The sequence below is a fragment of the Bombina bombina genome, chromosome 5 (assembly GCF_027579735.1).
Source record: "Bombina bombina isolate aBomBom1 chromosome 5, aBomBom1.pri, whole genome shotgun sequence".
NCBI classification, from domain to species: Eukaryota; Metazoa; Chordata; class Amphibia; order Anura; family Bombinatoridae; genus Bombina; species Bombina bombina.
The window spans coordinates 846,335,419-846,359,761 of record NC_069503.1 but is presented as its reverse complement, the minus strand read 5'-3'; the positions used below and the strand labels follow the sequence as shown (position 1 = coordinate 846,359,761).

At 36.7% G+C, this 24,343-nt stretch overlaps 1 protein-coding gene across 1 annotated transcript in view; it reads right to left on the bottom strand.

The window, feature by feature from the left end:
• The window catches only part of LAMA3 (laminin subunit alpha 3), a 573,745-nt gene that overhangs the window by 487,736 nt on the left and 61,666 nt on the right, over nt 1–24,343 (bottom strand). Inside the window, exons 3-4 of the mRNA XM_053714980.1 lie at nt 7,600–7,717; nt 3,616–3,734 (exon numbers count right to left, since the gene is read on the bottom strand). Of these exons, the coding sequence (XP_053570955.1) occupies nt 3,616–3,734; nt 7,600–7,717 (237 nt within the window). The remainder of the gene's footprint in view (nt 1–3,615; nt 3,735–7,599; nt 7,718–24,343) is intronic.

Here is a 24,343-nt window from a genome sequence, read left to right as displayed (position 1 = left end):
TTAAATGTAATATGCTCTAAGCACACTCCCAGCCAGTTACCTCTTTCTATAATATAGACAACAAGGTCAGCTGGGAGATATTAGAACTTTTGCCGTTTTCAGCAATTCTGGGATCACCTCCCTCTGTTTTGTTAAATATTTAACTAGTGTTTGCAATGCGGGAGTGCGGCGGTTAATATGTTTATTATAGTGGCGGCGACATTGGGGGCAGCAGATTAGGGGTTAATAAGTATAGGTAGGTTGCCGCGACATTGGGGCGGGAGATTAGGGGTTAATAAATATAATGTAGGTGTCGGCGATGTTGGGGGCAGCAGATTAGGGGTTAATTAGTATAATGTAGGTGTCGGCGATGTCGGGGGTCGCAGATTAGGGGTTAATAAGTGTAAGATTAGGGGTGTTTAGACTCGGGGTTCATGTTAGGGTATTAGGTGTAAACATAAAATCTGTTTCCCCATAGGAATCAATAGGGCTGCGTTACTGAGCTTTACGCTGCTTTTTTGCAGGTGTTAGAGTTTTTCTCAGCCGGCTCTCCCCATTGATGTCTATGGGGAAATCGTGCACGAGAACGTACAACCAGCTCACCGCTGACTTAAGCAGCGCTGGTATTGGAGTGCGGTATGCAGCACAATTTTGCTCTACGCTCACTTCTTGCCTTTTAACGCCGGGTTTGTAAAAACCTGTAATACCAGCGCTGTAGGGAAGTGAGCGGTGAGAATAACGTGCAAGTTAATACCTCACCCCTCATAACGCAAAACTCGTAATCTAGCCGTTTGTTTGCAAAGCATCAAGATAATCTTCAGAACATTTCAATGGATTAGTGAATTTACATTCAACAGTCTAGTATGGAATTCAAAGTGAACAGAGACCAAGCCAGTCATTAATTTATTACTGTTATTTTGATTTCTATAAAGATAGCATAGGTGTTTTTTAGGGGCAGAAGATGGTGATAAAATGGGTTATATACAAGATCAGCTTATTTGTTAACTGTCAAATATTAATCTCTTCCAGGAAACATTACAGAACCCCAGAGTGGTCATGCAAAGTTTTTTGTTTTTTATAATTGTGCACACGATTTGGCAAAACATGCTCACAATTTCTTTATCATATGCACGTTTTGCCAAACAGGCCCTTAGTAGTAAATAAAAAAATGCTCATAAATAAAGCATGTGCACACTTTCATAAATAGTTACTCTGAATGTACTGGGAAGTGGTTACGCTGTTGGGAGAACAAGCTAGATGACCCTGCGACTTGTGGCAAATGTTTACTCTGTATATGACAGTGCTCATCTATTTTGCAGACAAATGTTGGCAATGTCAAACGTTTACGACATTACATCTGCATAGGGAAAAGTGCCCATGATTTTATGAATAATGCACATGATTTAATAAAACTTGAAAAATGCGCTGACAATCTGCGTAATCATGCGCACCATTTGTTTAAAAGTGCACATGTTTTGGTAAATTGTGGGTACGTTGAGCTAAATTGTGTGTATGACTTGTTTAATTGTGCTCATGATTTTAAAAAAATCGCAAAGTGGGCTCTCTGGAAAGCAAATTGTTTAGTATTGGTTTGTAAACATAGACCTAGTTTTGCACTGTAAAAACTCATAACAAAACAGACAGATTCAATGTACCACAGTTTGGTGCTGCAGAATGTTTGTAACACTATTAATAAAAAATGATATGCTACAATTAAATGGATGGATCAAAAGGACTTGAAACACAATTTTTTTCTTTCAGGATTGAGATAGAAAATATAATTTTAACCAGCTTTCCAATTGACTTTATTTATTAAATCTGCTTCATTAACCTGATATCCTTTGCTGAAGGAGTGGCAATGCACTACTGAGAGCTAGCTAAACACATCTAGTCAGCCAATCACAAGAGACACGTGTGCATGCAGAAATCACCAGCTAGCTCCCACTAGTGTAGGTTTATGTACGTATTATTTTTCAACAATGGATACAAAGAGTACAAAGTACATTTGAAAGCAAAAGAGAATTTAAAAGTGTTTTAAAGGGACGGTAAACACCAGAATTTTTGTTGTTTAAAAAGGTAGATCACCCCTTTATTACCCATTCCCCAATTTTGCATAACCAACACAGTTATAATAATATACTTTTTACCTCTGTGATTACCTTGTATCTAAGCCTTTGCAAACTGCCTCCTTATTTCAGTTCTTTTGACAGACATGCATTTGTAGCCAATCAGTGCTTGATCTTAGGAGCTTCACGTGCCAGAGCTCAATGTTATCTATATGAAACACATGAACTAACGCCCTCTAGTGGTGAAAAACTGTCAAAATGCTTTCCGATTAGAGGCAGTCTTCAAGGTCTAAGAAATTAGCACATGAACCTCCTAGATTTAGCTTTCAACTAAGAATACCAAGAGAACAAAGCAAAATTGGTAATAAAAGTAAATTGTATAGTTGTTTAAAATGACATGCCCTATTTAAATCATGAAAGTTTTTTTGTGACTTTACTGTCCCTTTAAAATAGCATGCTCTATCTATCTGAATCATGCAATTTTAATTTTGACTTTCCTAGCCCTTTAAGTAGATGAAATAAGCTGTTTTACAGCACTGAGGTTGTTGTGTTCTATTTATTGGATGGTGTCTGAGTTGAGGTGCGATGTGTCATTATTTAAAGGGACATAGTCAAAACTGAATATTTTGAATGCATATCAGTTTTGAATAAAATATTTTTTTTGCAATAGAATTGTGTTAACAAAAATGGTTCTAGTAAAAGTTATTACAGCAGTAAACACATTAAAGAGTCGGCAGAACTTGCATGATGCAGACTCATCACTGACAATGATACAACACTGGCTCTCTGAGCAAGTGCAGGGTTTGAGTGATTTTTCAAGAGTTATGTGCAACAATAAATGTGTGCCCCTGAAACAGAGATAGCATTTACTAGTGGCATTTTTCATAACAGTAAATTGCACAAATGCTTCTGTTAAACGTTTTAATACACTTATGCACATTTCAGTTTTGATTATGTGTTTTTTTTTTGTTTTTTTTGTTTAGTATATACAAAGTAAAACATGCAACAAGTACAATTATAAACTTCATAAATGCTGCACTCAAGAAACTTATACACATTTCAACTTTGACTATAATGTGCCTGTAATGACTTAGGAGGAAGAGGAGATGCTTTATAGGTAACAAAATGCCAAGATATCAGAATCTAATTGTGTGAGCACAATAGTGAATTATGACCAACCACTATTATTGTATTTCTGTGGTTCACACAGGCATTTACTTTTATCCTGGCCTGTTAGCAGCTGTCAAAAGACTAGAGCTGGACACCTCTAATTTAGGTTCTATTCATGTTTCTCCTTTCATCAACCAAGTTATTAGACTTTATGCGAGAAGGGATTACAACTGACTGTCACTGTGAATAAATACATTAAAGGAACACAGTTTAAGAAAGCATGAAGAACATTTTTTTTTACTCTTTGTAGAATTGGTGACAAATGGAGGATTAAAATGATAAATTAACTAGAGAATGTTGTTAAAGGAAGGGACTTGCAACACAAGATGGGGGTATAACCATGAAGAATATATAACTCTGGGACTGAGAAATATCATTTATAAACTTTACATGTACTCACCTCTCCATTTTCAAGAGGAACAATACGAGAATATTCCGTAGTACAAATGACATCATCATCTCTTATAATGGGTTGTTTGGTCTCCTTTCCAAAGTAGTTCAAGCAATCAATTTTAGAATCTACAAGTGCAAGGGGTTCAATGTTACTTTTGTGTCTATTGATTACATATTTATGATAAGATTCCTAAAGGATCATTTCATTGCTTTGTGTGCATTCTGTTGCAGAAATCTGATTTATCATGGTGTGTAAGGAGTTTTTTTAACTTGCTAGCAGAGGGTTGGAATAAGTCATTCCAGGGAATACCTAAAGATGTTTCACTGAAATGGCACATTGTATAGATTAATTTATACTGCTGACATTACCCACTACTGTACCTACTGGCTTTTGTATCTACTGCTTTATTACCTGCCCCAATTGTACTTGCTACACCATTACTGACTACAGAATCCTGTTGTCCTCACCAATTTTCCTGCGTTTTGCTCTCTAGCTACTTATAGGGCTTGACCTCTGAACTCAGTTAATTCTTCTCACTTCCTCAGTTCCATTCACATCTCCAGATTTACTTTTATTATTTGTCTCTGAACTGCCATTTGTGTTTACTTGTATTCAACAGAGACATTTCAGTTATATACCTGTATGTACCTAATGTATTTCACTATTTAAGCAATGAAAGCTCTTTTAAGTCATCATAGCCAAGAAATCTGCCCTATGAGGAAAAACAACAAACAGTCCACTTAAGACCATCAATGTTTACTATGTTTAAATTCATAATTATGGGAATCTGTTCTTAGGATTCCTGTTTATATGTAAACGTTCTCTCATACTGTGTATCTATTAAACATGCATTAGGATTCGGACTGCCAAGAACTGAATTTGTGTGATTCATTGCATTCATCTGAAAACGATAAACAAGCAGTCCCTTTAATGAAAAACAAATGCGTACAGTGTTCTCCACAGAAAATATTGCCAGCAGGGGGGCATTATAAAGTAGCCATGTAGGGGCAGTTTAATACTTTCTAATATTATAACAATTTCTTCTATCCAAAGCACAAAATGATTGCCTAAGGTAACATACATTTATTTAATATTCATAACACGCATCTGGGTTTGCAATTTAGGACTAACGTGGTCGGGTAAGCACACATATGGCAAGATTACAAGTCGCGCTGCAAATCTGTTTTTCGCAGCTGCGAAAACACAGCGCGGGTTATATTTTTTTCGCATTTGGGGTTGCGCAGGTATTACAAGTTGCAAAATAACTTATTTTGCGTACGCATTAATCCGCATAATCCAAAAAGCCAAATTGCACGTGTTCACGTATTCCCCCCGTAGAAGTTAATGGAGAAGACAAATAGAAAAAGAAAACAACAACTAAAAACCCTAATCTGTTACGCAAAGTCTATGACGTAGTCTCCTCAAAAAGTGTACATGAAAATGTGAATATTTCATATTGCAAGAATTTTTTCTTAATGGAATGTTGTAAATAAATATTTCTCTATATATGTGATGATTTTTGGACAGATATATCTATTTATAGCAAGATATGTATATGAATATTTATATATGTCTAGATATCTCGAGATCTATATGCGAATATCTCTTTAAAAATCCCTCTGAGATATTGTTCAATGTGCATAAGATTGTAATGTGAAATATTTTCATTATCTCCATAGTTAAAGGGACACTGAACCCAATTTTTTTCTTTCGTGATTCAGATAGAGCATGCAATTTTAAGCAACTTTCTAATTTACTCCTATTATCAATTTTTCTTCTTTCACTTGCTATCTTTATTTGAAAAAGAAATCTAAGCTTCTTTTTTGGTTCAGGACTCTGGACAGCACTTTTTTTATTGGTGGATGAATTTATCAACCAATCAGCAAGAATAACCCAGGTTATTCACCAAAAATGGGCCGGCATCTAAACTTACATTCTTGCATTTCAAATAAAGATACAAAGAAAATGAAGAAAATTTGATAATAGGAGTAAATTAGAAAGTTGCGTAAAATTGCATGCTCTGTCTGAATCATGAAAGAAAAAATTTGGGTTCAGTGTCCCTTTAAACATATCTCTATAGAAATCCATGTTTCTCTATGTATGTGTATGTTTGTCAATGTAAAATCCCTGTGTCGGCTTTTTTTTCTTACACCCGAGATCTCGTATCTTTGAGCCCTTCTAACTTTTGTGTGCAATATATTTTTTAAATAATTTTTAATAGACAGGGGGATATTTATCAAAGCGTCAATCTCGGTGCATTCTCCGGTGTCAATATGCTCGCCAGACATCGCTGCTGCGGATCTGCATACGATGCCCTTATTTATAAAAAAAAACAGCCAACAACACGGGCGTCAAGTACGGCGAGATGAGCATCGGACTGTTGTTAACTAACAGTCATCGATGTTGCGGTTATTCTGTTTTTTCCCAACTTTATATATACCATTTCATTACTGTCCATAACAAGCACATTTCTGTAAAGCTAATCTTTTATTTTTCATCTGTTATTGTCCAAGAAATAGCTAGATTTATACCTCAACAAACAATATCTCCTAGAAAGTTATTTTTATATTTATTTGTTATACAAAAAAATCTGTTATATGATAGTTTCACATAAATTAATGATTAATGTGTATTTGTATTTCTAGAAGTCATGATATGCTTTTATCTCATTTTTTTTTTTATAAATGATTATTAATGCTAGAATTTGTACATATATGTGTGTGTGTGTGTGTTATGTCAGAAATATTTTGCAAACATATTTACATGTCCCTAAATTCGTTTTTTTTTGTTCTAAACAATGTTGTCTTTCATATCTCTGTGATTATTTATACCACTAAATGTATATAGTGTACATTTATTATTATTCTGAGCAGGAATAATTGAGAATATAACGTAATCAGGGTATCATGTATTTATTTGCAATCAATGGATATTTTAAGAGCTGGGCCAGTTTTCTCTCTGTACGTGTGTAACCCCTCCTGATTGCAATATAGTTTTAAAAACCACCCCTACACAGGTGTTACAAAATGGGCTGACATATAAGATGACATTTCTTACTGAAAAAGAAATTCACTGAATTGTTTATGTAAAAAAGTGTGCCATGGCAAAAAAAATTGCAAATTACTGCCCTATCGGAATCACAAAAGTTTAATTTTTACTTTACTGTCCCTTTAATCTGAGGTCCAGCTGCTCTTCTGCTGCCCTGAAGCTGTTCCCCATATGAAATAGCGGGCATGCAGTTTTCTGTTAAATTTCAAACAATTCAATAAGCAAATATTGTTCAAAAGATTATTTTTTTTTTGTGATAAATGATTCATCCAAAAGATGAAGTAACTATACAACTCCTTACTAGTTAAACTAACAGAAATCTAAACTTTGTCATCCGGTTTTCCTAGTTCTATTATAGCGATGTGTGCACTGCACATTCAGTTATTTCAAAAATCATTCAAACCCAATTCCATTAACAGGATAAAAATAATCAAGCATGCATTTTAACTGGTTCCTATTACATGTACCAATGGCTCATTTGGAGAATGCATTTATCACTTTTTAGGAAATTCATAATTTAAAGACCAATAACACAAGTTTTTTGAAAATAATCTCTCAGCCCTGGTATATTCATCTGAGGCTATAAATGGGTGATTTACTCCCATCCATTTAAAAGCATAAGTTCACAACCTCCCCCATTTTGGTAAAGAAAATATATTTCTTGTTATGAAATATCCAGCATGGCCAAGTCACTTACTTGACTGTTCCAGTATACTATAGGTTAATACTATGGTTGTTAATGTGATGCTTTCCTAATTAGACTTTCAGTCCATTGGAATATCATTTGTGAAGTGCTATACAAAGTTTGTGTTGGATTTTCAAATTGAGTAAGATTCCATTCCATCACAACAAATGTTTTTTGTGTGCAGTTTTCTAATGTTTCTTTTCATTGCTCACTGTGAAGTTTCATCACACATTTTACATTGAGATCTTTTAACTTACTTGCAAAATATTGCCATGGTGAATAGGTCCTCCCAAAATCAACAGATCTTTCTAATACCCACAGATCAGGCCGGGGAGAATTAGCAAATTTGATAAGAACATATGCAACTTGAAATAGCTAGTGATAAAACAGAAAAAATAATACATATGTTATCAGGAAATGGAAAAATCAGGATTAAATAATAACAATAATGTTTTGAATGCTTACATTTTAATCTTTATAATAATTTTTTATTTTTTTATTTTTTTTATCTTTATAATAATATTTGGTCAACAAGAACACGTGCAAACAATAAACCCACTATGATTATCCAGCAACCACAATATGTACAAATAGGTACGCCTACAACAAATGTAGTGAAAAGTAAGTGCTAGACATGCATATAGTGCAATAAAAACAATTGTTAATACTACATAAAGAATAGTTCCAAATTTTAGTCTTCAAAAGGTTAGAGCTGTGCAAAGGGACAAAGGGGTAGATTTAATTACCAGGGGATGATACTTTCTATGCCCGCCGGAAACTTAAGTTAAGAAGCAGTGGTCATGAGACCGCTGCTCCTTAACTTGTCCGCTGCCTCTGAGGCTGCGGTCTTCAATCTGCCCGATCCTATATGATTGGGCTGATTGACACCCCCTGCTAGCAGCCGATTGGCCGCAAATGTGCAGGGGGCAGCATTGCACAATCATTTCACAAGAACTGCTTGTGCAATGTTAAATGCAAATGCTGTTGGCATTTAGCAATGTCGGGCAGACATGATTCGCTACAGACACCAAAGTCCATGAATGAGGACTAATTCCGGCTGCTCTCCTCAAGTGTGTGGCCACTGGCTATGCACTTTGAAAGTATCAAAGGGGGTGCCTCATAGCATAATACAGTTGCATACAAGATAATGGAGTACAAAACAAATACACTCACGTTCAGATCAGCCTGAGGAAACAGTCAGCTAGATTACTAGTTTGGCGTTATGAATGAAAAAGCATCGTTATGCATCTTAACGCTGCTTTTTCCCTAACGCCGCTATTACAAGTCTTGTAGGTATAGGTGTACCACACACCTTTTTAGCCGTCATGCAACATCAGTACCGCAATTTTAAAAAAGTCCTTTTTCAATGGGACTTCCATAGCGCCCATATTACGAGTTTGCCCGGGAGGCCAAAAAGCGGTACACTCTATACTGACAAGATCCGTAACGCCATTTAAAGTCAATAGTTATGAGTTTTACGTTACAAATCTGTAACATAAAACTCATAACTAAACTGCTACAAAGTACACTAAACACCCATAAACTACCTATTAACCCCTAAACTGAGATCCTCTCGCATCGCAAATACTAAAATAAAATTATTAACCCCTAATCTGCCGCTCCGGACATCGCCGCCACTATTAAAATGTATTAACCCCTCTTCCGCCGCTCCTCAACATCGTTTCCACTATAATAAACCTATTAACCCCTAAACCGCCGCCATCCCGCATCGCAAACACTACTTAAATATTATTAACCCCTAATCTGCTGTCCACCCACACCGCCACTATAATAAACCTATTAACCACTAAACCGCAAGCCCCCCCACAACGAAATATACTAAATTAAACTATTAACCCCATAACCTCTAGCCTCCTACATCACTACATAAATATATTAACCCCTAAACCTAACCCTAACCCTAACGTAACCCTAAGCATAAGTCTAACCCTAACCCTAACACCTCCTAACTTAAATATAATTAAAATAAATCTAAATAAACCTTACAATTATTACCTGAATAATTCCTATTTAAAACTAAATACATACTTACCAGTAAAAAAAAAACCTAAGCGAGATACAATATTACTAATAGTTATATTGTAGCTATCTTAGGTTATATTTTTATTTCACAGGTACGTTTGTATTTATTTTAACAAGGTAGACTAGTTAGTAAATAGTTATTAACTATTTACTAACTACCTAGTTAAAATACAAACACTCTGCTAATCCGCATCTCCAGACCATATGAAAAAGAAAAGAGTATATGTCAAATTGTTAAAAGTTGAAAAATACAGCTTTAGTTGGTACAAAAAATGTTAAAAATCAGTTGCATGTAAAAACATGAAAGAAAAAACAAAAGGGAAAATCAGCTACAGTCCTGTAACTGACATAGAGCAACAGCAGCCAAACATGTTTCGGGCCTAATGTCAGCCCTTGTTCACTGGCATAACTAGTGCTGGGAAAAGCCTTAATTTAAAGGTAAAGTTAATTATCAATTACATGCATCTGTTGAATTAACCCATGACTGCCTAGATAGTCATGGTTAAAGGTAAATTATCATTAATTGTTTTTTGTTTTTTTTTTGTTTCTTATATTAAACATTTTCATTTTAAAGCAAACATAAATGTTAAGTGTTTTTATTTAAAACTGTCAGATGGCTAGATATATATGAAAAAACTTTTTTATTACTCTGATTTGATCCTAAATGGATGTAGAACTAAATCTCCACTTAAAGATATTTTTTACTTAAAGATATTCTTTACTTTAATTCATTTTCTTTTTTATTAAAAAGGAGAGAAAATGAAAAAACCAATCATTAATCTATCAGTAAAATAAATCAACATCCATTATGGAATTTAGACCAAAGGGGTGCTTTGTTTTGAGATGGAAAATCCAAAACACTTCCCTTTGGTCCAAAAGTCTCTCTCTGTCGCCCCCTCTCCTGTGTCTAGGGACATGGTCAATGCCTTGTACTGTCAAGAGGGTATCATTGGAATTATGTTCCTCTCTAAAGTGCTTAGCTATTGGTGTATTACAATCCGGGTTGCCAATATCTCTGAGATGTTGTAAGAACCTGTCACGCAGAGCACGTTTAGTGCGCCCCACGTACTGTTTTTTTACATCCTTGGCATGTAAGTAAATAAATGACAAATTTGGTGTTACATAAAATGCTGAAGCGTATGTCAAACTCCCTATTTGTTGTAGTTGATACAAATTTGGGACCCTGTTGGATGTGTTTGCAGGTTTTACAAATATTTCCTTGACATTTCATGGAACCTATTCTTCTCTTTAACCAAGATTGGTTAGTTTGTGACGGTAGCATTGAGGGAGCTAATAAGCTTCCTAAGGTCTTTGCTTTACGTGCTGAAAAATTACAGCCGTGTTGAACTATTTTGCTTAGCTTGGCATCACTTTTTAAAATTGGCAAACATTTACGAATAATGTCACAAATTTTGTTATAGTCTTTACTGTAATTTGTTGTAAAATATGGTTTATTGTTATATATCTTATTCTGTGTTTTACTCACACATTTGGTAGTAAGAAGATCATCTCTGTTTAATTTATCCACTCTATTCTTGGTTTCCTTTAATAATTTCATATCATAACCTCGGGCTTCCAATCTGTGGCCGGTGTTGGCTGCATGTGATTGAAATTTGTCCTCAGTGGTGCAATTCCTTTTAGTCCTAATCATTTGGCCATAGGGTATAGAATTAATGGTGTGTTTTGGGTGACAGGAGGAAGAGTGAAGAATGGTATTACCTGCTGAACTCTTTCTGTATAACTCTACCTCCAAAGAATGTGTGTCAATATGTGAAGTGAGTGTGATATCCAAAAAGTTTAGGCAATCACTACTTTCAAACATGGTGAATTTAAGGTTTAGATTATTGCCGTTGGCGCGTTCAAGGAACAGTTGAACCGAATGACTGTCCCCATCCCACACCAAAAGCAAATCATCTATATACCTACCAAAATAAACAATGTTCTCACGAAAGGGATTAGTATCCCCAAAGACGTGGCACAGCTCCCAAAACCCCATATACAAATTTGCATATGAGGGTGCGAATTTCGCACCCATGGCCATGCCACGTCTCTGGAGATAGTACTTGCCCTCAAACATAAAAAAATTGTGTGTAAGTAAATATTCAACAGCAGTGTACAAAAATTGAATTGTCAAAAAATCATAAGTAGTGAAATTCGTAAGGAAAAACATTAATGCTTGTAATCCCATATCGTGAGGGATGGATGTGTATAATGATGTCACATCCATTGTGACTAATCTGTAATTCTCACACCAAGTTATGTGTTCGACCTGTGCAATAAGTGCTGTAGTGTCTCGTAAATAACCATATAGATTAGTAACTATAGGCTGTAAAAACGTATCAACTAGATCCGAAAGTCTTTCATTAAGAGAACCAATACCGGCCACGATCGGACGACCCGGAGGGTTTTTGGGGTCTTTGTGAAGTTTAGGCAAGTGGTGGAATATCGGCATAGTTGGATGTTTAGGTAATAGATATTCCACCACCTTCTCAGAAATCACTCCATCCAGTTTAGCTTTGTGAACTATCTCAGCTAAAGATCTACGAAAATTGTCAGTAGGGTCACAGATCAAGGGCTGGTATACAGCCTCATTGGCAAGTTGCCTATTGGCTTCTGCCACATAATCACATTTGTTTAAGATAACAGTATTACCACCCTTATCTGATTCCCTAATTAACCCCTCTTCCGCCGCTCCTCAACATCGTTTCCACTATAATAAACCTATTAACCCCTAAACCGCCGCCATCCCGCATCGCAAACACTACTTAAATATTATTAACCCCTAATCTGCTGTCCACCCACACCGCCACTATAATAAACCTATTAACCACTAAACCGCAAGCCCCCCCACAACGAAATATACTAAATTAAACTATTAACCCCATAACCTCTAGCCTCCTACATCACTACATAAATATATTAACCCCTAAACCTAACCCTAACCCTAACGTAACCCTAAGCATAAGTCTAACCCTAACCCTAACACCTCCTAACTTAAATATAATTAAAATAAATCTAAATAAACCTTACAATTATTACCTGAATAATTCCTATTTAAAACTAAATACATACTTACCAGTAAAAAAAAACCTAAGCGAGATACAATATTACTAATAGTTATATTGTAGCTATCTTAGGTTATATTTTTATTTCACAGGTACGTTTGTATTTATTTTAACAAGGTAGACTAGTTAGTAAATAGTTATTAACTATTTACTAACTACCTAGTTAAAATAAATACAAATTTACCTGTAAAATAAACCTAACCTGCCTTACACTAAAACCTACCATTACAATCAAATCGAATAAATTAAATTAATAAAATACAATTATCTAAATTACAAAAAAACCCACTAAATTACACAAAATAAAAAACGAAATGATCAAAAAAACGAATTACTCCTAATCTAATAGCCCTATCAAAATACCCAAACTAATAAAACCCCTAGCCTACACTAAACTGCCAATAGCGCTTAAAAGGGCCTTTTGCGGGGCATTGCCCCAAAGATAACAGCTCTTTTACCTGGCAATAAAAATTACAAACACCACCCTACAGTAAAACCCACCACCCACCCAACCAAACCCCACTAATAAAACTATATCTAAATAAACCTAAGCTAACCATTGCCCTGAAAAGGGCATTTGGATGGGCATTGCCCTTAAAAGGGCATTTAGCTCTTTTACGGTGCCCAAACCCTAAGCTAAAAATAAAACTCACCCAATGAACCCTTAAAAAAACCTAACACTAACCCCTGACGATCCACTTACAGTTTTCGAAGACCTGACTTTCATCCTCATCCAGCTGGCAAAGTACTCATCCAAGCGGGCAGAAGTCCTCATCTAAGGCGACAGAAGTCTTCATCCAAGCGGGCAGAAGTCTTCATCCAAGCGGCATCTTCTATCTTCATTCATCTGGCGCGGAGCAGGTCCATCTTTAAGACATACGGCACGGAGCAGCCTCTTCTTCTGATCGTCGCTGGAAAATGAAGTACACTTTAAGTGACATCATCCAAGATGGCGTCCCTTACATTCCAATTGGCTGATAGAATTCTATCAGCCAGTAGGAATTAAAGGGGAAAAAATCCTATTGGCTAATCCAATCAGCCAATAGGATTGAGCTTTCATCCTATTGGCTGATCCAATCAGCCAATAGGATTGAGCTCACATTCTATTGGCGATTCCAATCAGCTAATAGAATGCAAGCTCAATCCTATTGGCTGATTGGATCAGCCAATAGGATGAAAGCTCAATCCTATTGGCTAATTGCAAAAGCCAATAGGATTTTTTCCCCTTTTATTCCTATTGGCTGATAGAATTCTGTCAGCCAATCGGAATGTAAGGGATGCCATCTTGGATGACGTCACTTAAAGTGAACTTCCTATTCCAGCGACGATCAGAAGAAGAGGATGCTTTGAGCAGGATGTCTTGAAGATGGACCCGCTCCGCGCCGGATGGATGAAGATAGAAGATGCCGTCTGAATGAAGACTTCTGCCCGCTTGGATGAAGACTTCTGCCCGCTTGGATGAAGACTTCTGCCGGCTTCGATGAAGACTTCTGCCTGCTTGAAGACTTCTGTCCGCTTGGATGAAGACTTCTGCCGCCTGGATGAGGATAGATGTCCGGTCTTTGAAAAATGTAAGTGGATCGTCTGTTTTTTTTTAAGGGTTTATTGGGTGGGTTTTATTTTTAGCTTAGGGTTTGGGCACCGTAAAAGAGATAAATGCCATTTTAAGGGCAATGCCCATTCAAATGTCCTTTTCAGGGCAATGGTTAGCTTAGGTTTATTTAGATAGAGTTTTATTTGGGGGGTTTGGTTGGGTGGGTGGTGGGTTTTACTTTTAAGGGCTATTGGCAGTTTAGTGTAGGCCAGGGGTTTTATTATTTTGGGGGGCTTTTTTATTTTGATAGGGCTATTAGATTATGGAGTAATTCTTTTTTTTTTTGTTGATAATTCGTTTTTTATTTTGTGTAATTTAGTGGGTTTTTTTTGTAATTTAGATAATTGTATTTGATTAATTTAATTTATTTCATTTGATTGTAATGGTAGGTTTTAGTGTAAGGCAGGTTAGGTTTTATTTTACAGGTAAATTTGTATTTATTTTAACTAGGTAGTTAGTAAATAGTTAATAACTATTTACTAACTAGTCTACCTTGTTAAAAAAAATACAAATTTACCTGTGAAATAAAAAAAAAAAACTAAGCTAGCTACAATATAACTATTAGTTATTTTGTAGCTAGCTTGGGTTTTTTTTACAGGTAAGTATGTATTTAATTTTAAATAGGTATTATTTAGGTTATAATTGTATGGTTTATTTAGATTTATTTTAATTATATTTAAGTTAGGGGGTGTTAGGGTTAGGGTTAGACTTATGCTTAGGGTTACGTTAGGGTTATGGTTAGGTTTAGGGGTTAATATATTTATGTTGTGTTAGTGATGTGGGAAGCCAGAGGTTTAGGGGTTAATAACTTTAGTATAGTGGTGGCGACATTGGGGCAACAGATTAGGGGTTAATAAGTGTAGGTAGGTGGTGGCAGATTAGGGGTTAATAACTGTAATATAGGTGGCGCCCATGTTAAGGGCGGCAGATTGGGGGTTAATAACTGTAATGTAGGTGGTGGCGCTGTTAGGGGTGGCAGATTATGGGTTAATAGTTTTATTTAGGTGGCGGGGATGTTAAGGGCAGCCGATTAGGGTTAATTATGTACAGTGGGGCAAAAAAGTATTTAGTCAGCCACCACCAATTGTGCAAGTTCTCCCACTTAAGAAGATGAGAGAGGCCTGTAATTTTCATCATAGGTATACCTCAACTATGAGAGACAAAATGTGGAAACATATCCAGACAATCACATTGTCTGATTTGGAAAGAATTTATTTGCATATTATGGTGGAAAATACGTATTTGGTCACCTACAAACAAGCAAGATTTCTGGCTCTCCCAGGCCTGTATCTTCTTCTTTAAGAGGCTCCTCTGTCCTCCACTCATTACCTGTATTAATGACACCTGTTTGAACTTGTTATCATTATAAAAGACACCTGTCCACAACCTCAAACAGTCACACTCCAAACTCCACTATGGTGAAGACCAAAGAGCTGTCGAAGGACACCAGAAACAAAATTGTAGACCTGCACCAGGCTGGGAAGACTGAATCTGCAATAGGCAAGCAGCTTGGTGTGAAGAAATCAACCGTGGGAGCAATAATTCGAAAATGGAAGACATACAAGACCACTGATAATCTCCCTCGATCTGGGGCTCCACGCAAGATCTCACCCCGTGGGGTCAAAATGATCACAAGAACGGTGAGCAAACATCCCAGAACCACACAGGGGGACCTAGTGAATGACCTGCAGAGAGCTGGGACCAACATAACAAAGGCTACCATCAGTAACACACTATGCCGCCAGGGACTCAGATCCTGCAGTGCCAGACGTGTCCCCCTGCTTAAGCCAGTACATGTCCGGGCCCGTCTGAAGTATGCTAGAGAGCATTTGGATGATCCAGAAGCAGATTGGGAGAATGTCATATGGTCAGATGAAACCAAAGTAGAACTGTTTGGTAGAAACACAACTCGTCGTGTTTGGAGGAGAGAGAATGCTGAGTTGCAACCAAAAAACACCATACCTACTGTGAAGCATGGGGGTGGCAACATCATGCTTTGGGGCTGTTTCTCTGCAAAGGGAACAGGACGACTGATCTGTGTACATCTTCTTAAGTGGGAGAACTTGCACAATTGGTGGCTAACTAAATACTTTTTTGCCCCACTGTAGGTTGCAGCGATGTCGGGAGCGGCAAATTAGGGATGTTTAGACGTGGTTTTTATGTTAGGGTGTTAGGTTTAAACATAACTTGGGGCTGCGTTACAGAGCTTTTGTTTCCGTGATCGCAGGTGTTAGGCTTCTTTTTTGCCGGCTCTCCCCATTGATGTCTATGGGGAAATTGTGCACGAGCACATCAAAGCAGATCTTGTATTTTGGTGCGGTATAGAGCTCAACGCCACCATATCGCCTGCACAAGCCTGCGTTTTACAAACTTGTAATAGCAGCGCTATAGAGAGGTGAATTAATGCCGCTTTTGCGGCGGTCGTTAATTTCCCTATAGCGCTCAAAACGCGTAATCTAGCTGAGTGTTAACTGAGAAACGCATTGTTGTATTTTCAGTGTTTGTTTATTAAACCACTTTTTAACCTTATTGCGTCTTTGCACACTTATTGGGATGATTAATATATGCAGTTAATGAAACTGACATAAGACCCAATCTTGTATCCAATTGTTTGCTGCTGGAGACAATACTGACGAGTACCTCTGTTCCTGAGATGGTAGGCGAGTTAGCTGAGTTAGTCTTAAAGATCCAGCCTGCACCTTTAGCACCTTTAAGTCTTTCACCAAATGTGAGTGTATTTTGTTTTATACTCCATTATCTTTATGCAACTGTATTACGCTCCTTTGATTTTTCTATTAAATGTTTTTAAGGGACAGTAAATTTAAAATTAAACTTAAATGGATTGGATAGAGTAGTATATTTTAACAACTTTAAAAACTACTTCTCTGATTAAATTTGCAAAGTTCTGATATCCTTTGTAATTTTAGGTGAACTCAGGAGTGTGCACGTTTCTTAAGCCACCCAGCAGAGGTGTTTTTGCAATAATGTTTATAGAAGCACATACATATATATTTACAGGGAACACACCGTTCCCATAGACTGCAATGCAAAAGCACTTTTCAATGCCATTTTTTTCTAACACCCCTCAGTTGCAATTTTAACCCCTAAAAACTGCCTAGTGCAGTTGTTTTTATGAAAAAAAAGCTACATTTTTTTCATACAAAAACTTAAATATTTTGGGGGCATTTGTGGCACTTTTAGAAAATTATGCAGTGATCTTATCTCTGGTTAATTTTCACAGCGCTAATTGCTACCGCAGTAGCAATAACCAGCCACTTGTAATCTAGCCCTTAATTTTGGCTTTATTGTAATTTGTAAGAAATAAAAAAATTACTATTTTCATGGCTTACAAAATGTGTTATTGTAGAGAATGCATCCATTTTGTCCTAAAAATTATATTAAAACTCAGAAAAGTATTCTATATATTAACCACTTTAATTTGATTTGTCAATGTTTTGGTTTTTAGCCACATATCTTCATAAATAACAAGAATGCAGGGAGTACTCAGATTTAAAATTTGAAGAGCAAATGTTGGCTATAAGACATGCAATATTAAATTGTGTCTGTCTTTAAAATGGTAATGCCATCTTTTGTGTAAATGATAAAAATCATCTATGTAATTTGCATGTGTTATAATATCACTCTGATCTATAAGTTTTGATTTACAGGAGCTCACAAAATGTGACATATAGAGCAATGCCACCAATACCTAACATTACCTAATGTGTGATGTCACTGATTATAATGGAAAATGGCTATGGCATTACTGCCTTAGGAATTTATATAGAATGGGCAATACTGTATCTAGTTTGTATTAGAAGACAATTTTATCTTCCAGTGGACAAATTGTATGAGAGAAAGTTTAGAATGGATATAACTGACTACACTGAGATATTGTTACCTTTAATATATAATTGAATAGAAAGTTTGGTAAGATGTTCTTGTACTATATTCCCCTCATATATTTTGGTTTGGTTTATATATATATATTTATATACAGGTGTACCTCGGAGATATTGTGAGTTCGGTTCTATACCATCGCAGTAAAGTGAATATAGCAATAAAGTGAGTCACACAATTATTTTTGTTTCCTAGTGCATATAAAAGTTGTTTTTACACTATTCTGAAGTCTATTAAGTGTGCAATATCATTATGTCTAAAAAATAATGTACATACCTTAATTAAAAAATTGTTTATTGGGAGGCGGAGCCAACTGCCAACATGGATTGTCGCTAACACACGGAGCTCTGATCACCAGTAAACTGAAGAGGCCAACTACTACTTAATAATTGGTTAACAACCATTGCAACAGCCTTCTAATAGTTCCTAGACTGCTCCGACACTATTTTGCATCTCCTCAGAGCCGTTCATCCCCGCCATAACTATAAGATCTGAAGTTATAGGCGCAAAGTTTTGCGGCCCTCTATGGGTCTTGAACATGGAGGGATCTTACGCCACACTGCAGTCCTTATTTAAATACTTGGAGGTTAAGATGGACAGTTACTTAGAAGATCTCACCGCAGCATGTAGCGGTAAGGATAGAGTTTACCCAGCCTGGCCTAACGAAGGGATGTCAACTCCCATTGGGGTGGGAGACCAAAACATGCTGCTTCAAAATGGACCACCTCCAGACCGCTCTGAGCCGAGGGGGGTGATTCCATCACTCCCAGCAGTGAAAGAGCTTTGTGAGAGTCAGCCAGTGGCAGCAGCGGAACAACTCCTTAAACTAGCGAAGTATAAAGATACTGGGACTCTGAACATCAGTTATATGTGCCCTGTTCCCTGTGACACTAACCTGTGCCCGGATAAACCCTTAGCTCCTGCGTACTCCGGGAGTCTGAAAGCCCACAACATTTTTGACGTCTATGGACATCATTGCAGCTCAATTTACCACAGCTCCCTTGAATGCACATGCGATATGGAATGGCTCATTTTGCTGCCGGTTGGGACTCAGTCAGTGTTGATGCTGCTGTTGAGTGCTTTGAGTCTCCACACCGTTGTTCAGTGCAAGAGATGGATCTATCTAGGTGTTGGCTAGATCTTCGGCTACGCTGGGTATGAGACCAGACTCATGCGGGACTGACACGCTCTTACCTAGTTCCTTTTTCCATGCTGCTCCTCTACGGACTTGCTTAAGACACTGGCACCAACAGTATATACCTGTTACCATTATAAGCGCTTAACTCACATGTATAACTTTCTCTGAAAATGGGCACTGCTATTATTTATTATGTTCTGTCGCTTGAAAATTCTAATGCATTGATACCTATTTAATGTTAACTCTGGAGTATAATCACACTACATGAGAATAGACTTGTTCCTTTTCTTGACCAAAATGATTATATAAGCTATATACCCAGTTAGGCTAGAATTATAGACTGCCACACGAAATTTACTATATGCGTCTCTCTTATCTACTAGCATCTTATATGGTGCTTTACACAGCTATACCAGATGTTACTCACAGGAGGGTCCTTAATAGTCTTACAGGAGTAAATGCAGCCCTTATACTATAGTTAGTACCCCTTATATACTAACAATACGCCTAACCCACTTAAGTTAGTAGCTCCTGTTAATATAATTTCCCTAATTTTTTTTTTCTTCAGTTGACTATGATACTCTGAGTCTCTGCAGAAGGATAAGATAGATATAATAGTTTTAATATTTAGATCTACCTTTAACACAACGCCTGTTCATTCTTGGGTCAATACAATACTATACACAGTCCTAGTGACTGGATTCCTCCTATATCATGTTTTACATTTAAATTGTTCATATTAGTTATGTGATATCCTTTAGCATTTGACTACAATCTTGACCACACCTATGTTTGTATAGCCAGCCTAGAGTCATAGAACTCTGCATCTGTTTGCTATATGTTCCTTTTTTGTTTTTTAAGACATTATATGGGGCTTTATATACAACAATCTCACTTAATGTTGTTCATAAGTGGGCCACTAACAGCTTCTCAGGAAGTTAATGCTCCCCCCACACTATACTCTGAGCTCCTTGTACTATACTCCTGGGTCTACTATGTCTAAATTAACTTATAGGTGTACCTAGCTACTAGAAGTCACATATTATACTACCCAGGACTGAGCGTATGCTAGGAGAGGAGTTCACCTGGACTGCCTAGGCTCAAGCTTCTTACAGCTCGCTATTTTATTTTAGTTTTGCATCAACTATGATTATGAAGCATATAACACAACCTCATGTAATGAATGGGGTGATTGCTTTTTGAAATCTTATGTTTTGAACCGGTTCCCGTATAATATGTCATCCCATACGAGCTTTGTGGCTCTGTGTCTCCTCCCAAGTAGATGTAGGCGCATCTCAACTTGGATCAATTCACCTGCAATTAATATATTTTTTAGCATACACGCAGCTACAGGAGTCTTTACTAATGATCTTACATAATCCCATATATGTTTTAATGAACAGTTGCAATGTTTAAAGCTTCTATAGTATAGAATATAGCTAGAGTAGGTAACCTAGTGACTAGTCCATAACATATGTATTTATACCATGTATTAAAAGGCTCCCTTTTCATAATCGCATACTTATTTAGAGTTTTGATCTAGCACCCTATCGTTATCTGACTGTTGCTATAATATTAATATATATTCAGCCCTCTGTATTCCTCACATCTAGAAGCCAAGTCATATTATGCTGCTTTAGATACCCTGATTAGACTATGTTTTTTTTACCTCCCTACAGGGTAAATTGAGAGGCATCCCTCCTAGAACCTATCCCAAGGAGTACGCAACATGAATATATCTAACTTCCTATACCACAATGCTCCACCTATTTTGCCAATATTTCTTTTTTTAAGAGACCCATGTAGTATGTTACTTAAGTTTCAAACTGCAGTCTGGTGCCATTTTAGAAACCTCCGCCCCCACCTTACACCTTCCCCCGCTCTATATTCTAAGCGGTGCTCACCCGCTATCTCCCAATAACTACTATAAAGCCCAATAGTGGCTGTTCTTCTGACTAACATATATAATTCAGTTCCCTCATCCAAAATGGTCCATAAGTGGCCTGCCAATTAGTCAGCCATTTAAGCTTAAAATATAATAAAATGGAGGTTTGAGAAGCCTTGCTACTATTATTTACTGTTGTATTTATCCATTGTCTTATAAATGTTACTGTTTCCTGTATACTGGTATGTTTGACATTGATTTTATAAGGCGTTCAATGTATGATGTTTGTATCGCAAAACCTCAATATAAAAAAAATATTTAAAAAAATAAATAAAATTGTTTATTGTTAAAAATGCTAATGATCATCTGAGTCTTCAGTTAGTCGTAATCTTTTTGCTCATGGTGTGTATATATGTGTATTCATGTGTATTTATTAGAGCTGCGCATCTTCACTTGTCTCACGATTCGATTCGATTACGATTATCATCGTAACGATTCGATACGATTCGATTCTACGATGCATCGCGATGCATCACGATTACTGCCTATGATTTTCATGATCTTGTTCTATTCCATATTTAATATATATATATATATATATATATATATATATATATATATATATATATATATATATATACACACACACTTATATATATATATATATATATATATATATATATATACACATACACACATTTATTTATATATATATAGAGAGAGAGAGAGATCTATACATACACACACTATATATATATATATATATATATATATTATATATATATATATATAGTGTGTGTGTGTATATATAATAATCTTTTAAACAACTGTGTAAGATGGAAGAGCACTTATAAACATAATGCTACAATATGCACAGATATGTATGTGTAGATTTATTTTACAAAGGAAAACCAGCAGCAGTGTACTCACTCAAACATTCTCACGGAGTACATGCAGACATCTGAAACCTGACCCAGAGAGCATTACCAATAGACCTCCTCTCACATGTTCCGGTCAGGAATTTTTATGACACCTATCCTAAAGAGCCGACAGCAGCCTCATGTAAACAGTGAATCTTTTCTTGTATTATAGATTCACTGTTTACTGTTGCGGTCTCTGCTGCATGTTTCCTCTCTGTCAGACCCCTAGCCCAAAGGAGCATTTGAGGGTTGCTGTAAAACTTTTGACTTGCTGTATCTAATAGCAACCCTCAAATGCTCCTTTGGGCTAGGGGTCTGACAGAGAGGAAACATGCAGCAGAGACCGCAACAGTAAACAGTGAATCTATAATACAAGAAAAGATTCACTGTTTACATGAGGCTGCTGTCGGCTCTTTAGGATAGGTGTCATAAAAATTCCTGACCGGAACATGTGAGAGGAGGTCTATTGGTAATGCTCTCTGGGTCAGGTATCTGCGCAGTGTGCACAGGAAGTCCTGATGTGGTGTAGCTGGGGGCTGTAACCAGATTAATCCTGACACAAATGCTGTCGGCTCGTCTGCTATGTGAGAGAGGCGGGGTCACGTGACGTTGCGCGATGATGTCACCCCTGAATCGATTCTGATCTGCACTGCATCGATGCAGCATCGTTAACAGGCTGCATCGCGATGCATCGCAGAATCGATTATTTTAGGCACCCCTAGTATTTATGTATATATATGTTGTAAAAATGGCGCCGATATTTTTGCTTGATTCAGGGTTGCATACACATTCAATTTGTAAAAAGAGCAATATCTGTGAAGTGCAATAAAACAAAGTATGCCGGTATACATACAGAAGTAAACCGCATATTGGAATGCTTGTTAACACGGCTTCTAACGCTTTTTTAATGATTTGTTAAGAACAGGGATTAACAAGACCTCAAGTATGATAGTATTGGATCCAAGATAACCACATAATGTTTTTCATTACATGTTTAAACTGATTTCCCTACATTTTCTGGTTGTATCACTCTGTATGCTCCTATTAACTTTCCACATTTTGGGCTAGATTACAAGTGGAGCGGTAAATTATTGCTCTCCCGTTTGCAAGTGCAAGATAATTAATCAGCCATTGCAAGTGGCTGGTTATTGTTACCGCGAGCTTGAGGTAGCAATTAACGCTTATAAAATTAACCAGAGATTAGATCTCTGGTTAATTTTATAAATGTGCCCTAAATTTCCCCCAAATACAGTGTAGTATATTTTATTAAAAAATAAAGATAGCAGCATCTTTATTTTTTTAATAAAATAACTGCATTAGGCAGGATTTTGGGGGTAAAGTTGCCTTTACATTGTAGTCTATGGGAACTGTGTGTTCCAGTAAATAAATAAGTATATGTTTATATACATATATATTTATGTGTTAATATCTGTATATACACAATACACATAAATATGTATTTAATTATATACATATAATTATTTAAATTTGCTTTCATTCTTTTGGCTGAATTGAATTTGAACATGTAAATCAGCCAATAGAAATTGGGAGTACCTTGCATTCAGAATTCAGTGTGCGGTTGGTGACCACATGAAGAGGGCCTCTGTGTTCAAGTTCTGAAGAAGAAGACCACCGTCACCACCACCACCGCCGGGATAAAGATAAGAAGATGGACCGCCGCCGGGATGAAGCTGGAGCACCTCCATCATCTTTGGTGAGTACCATCTTGGGCTTTAGTGTGTTAGGGCTTTTTTGTTTTTGGTTGGGTTTTTTATTTTTAAGATTAGGTTGGGGATTTTTTTGCTTTGTTTTTTATCTGGAGAACAAAAGAGCTAAATGCCCCTTTAGGGGAATGCACAACCAAATGCCTTTTTTATGGCACTTTTTAGATCAGGTATTTTTAAGATAGTTTTTTTTTTTTTTTTTGGGGGGGGGGGGGTTAATGTTAGAAGGATTTGTTTTTTTTTAGTAATGGTAGTTTTTTTATTTTTTATTTATTTTAATAGTAATGTTATTTTTTATTTTTTTATTTTAAAAGGTAAGATTATATTTTTTTAATTTCACAGGTGTCCCTGCTCATTGCCAGGGGCTGTGTCTTGTCCGGAGGCGCACAGTGCTGATGTCATCGCCGCACGCTCCTCTCTCTCTCATTCCGGTCCTGACGTCTGGGCGCAAATCCTGCACCTATTTAAATGCTGTCTTATCTATCTATCACTGCCCAAGTATAGGTGTTACCTTGTGTGCTCTTGGGTATGATAGAACGTTTATTCTCTGATTGCCTTTTTTGTTGCTGAACTCTGCTTTCCTGACTACTCTGCCTGTTAACCCCTAACTTGCTGGATTGATTTACTGCTGCTGAACTCTGCTTGCCTGACTACTCTGCCTGTTAACCCCTAAATTGCTGGATTGATTTACATCTGCTGAACTCTGCTTGCCTGACTACTCTGTCTGTTAAC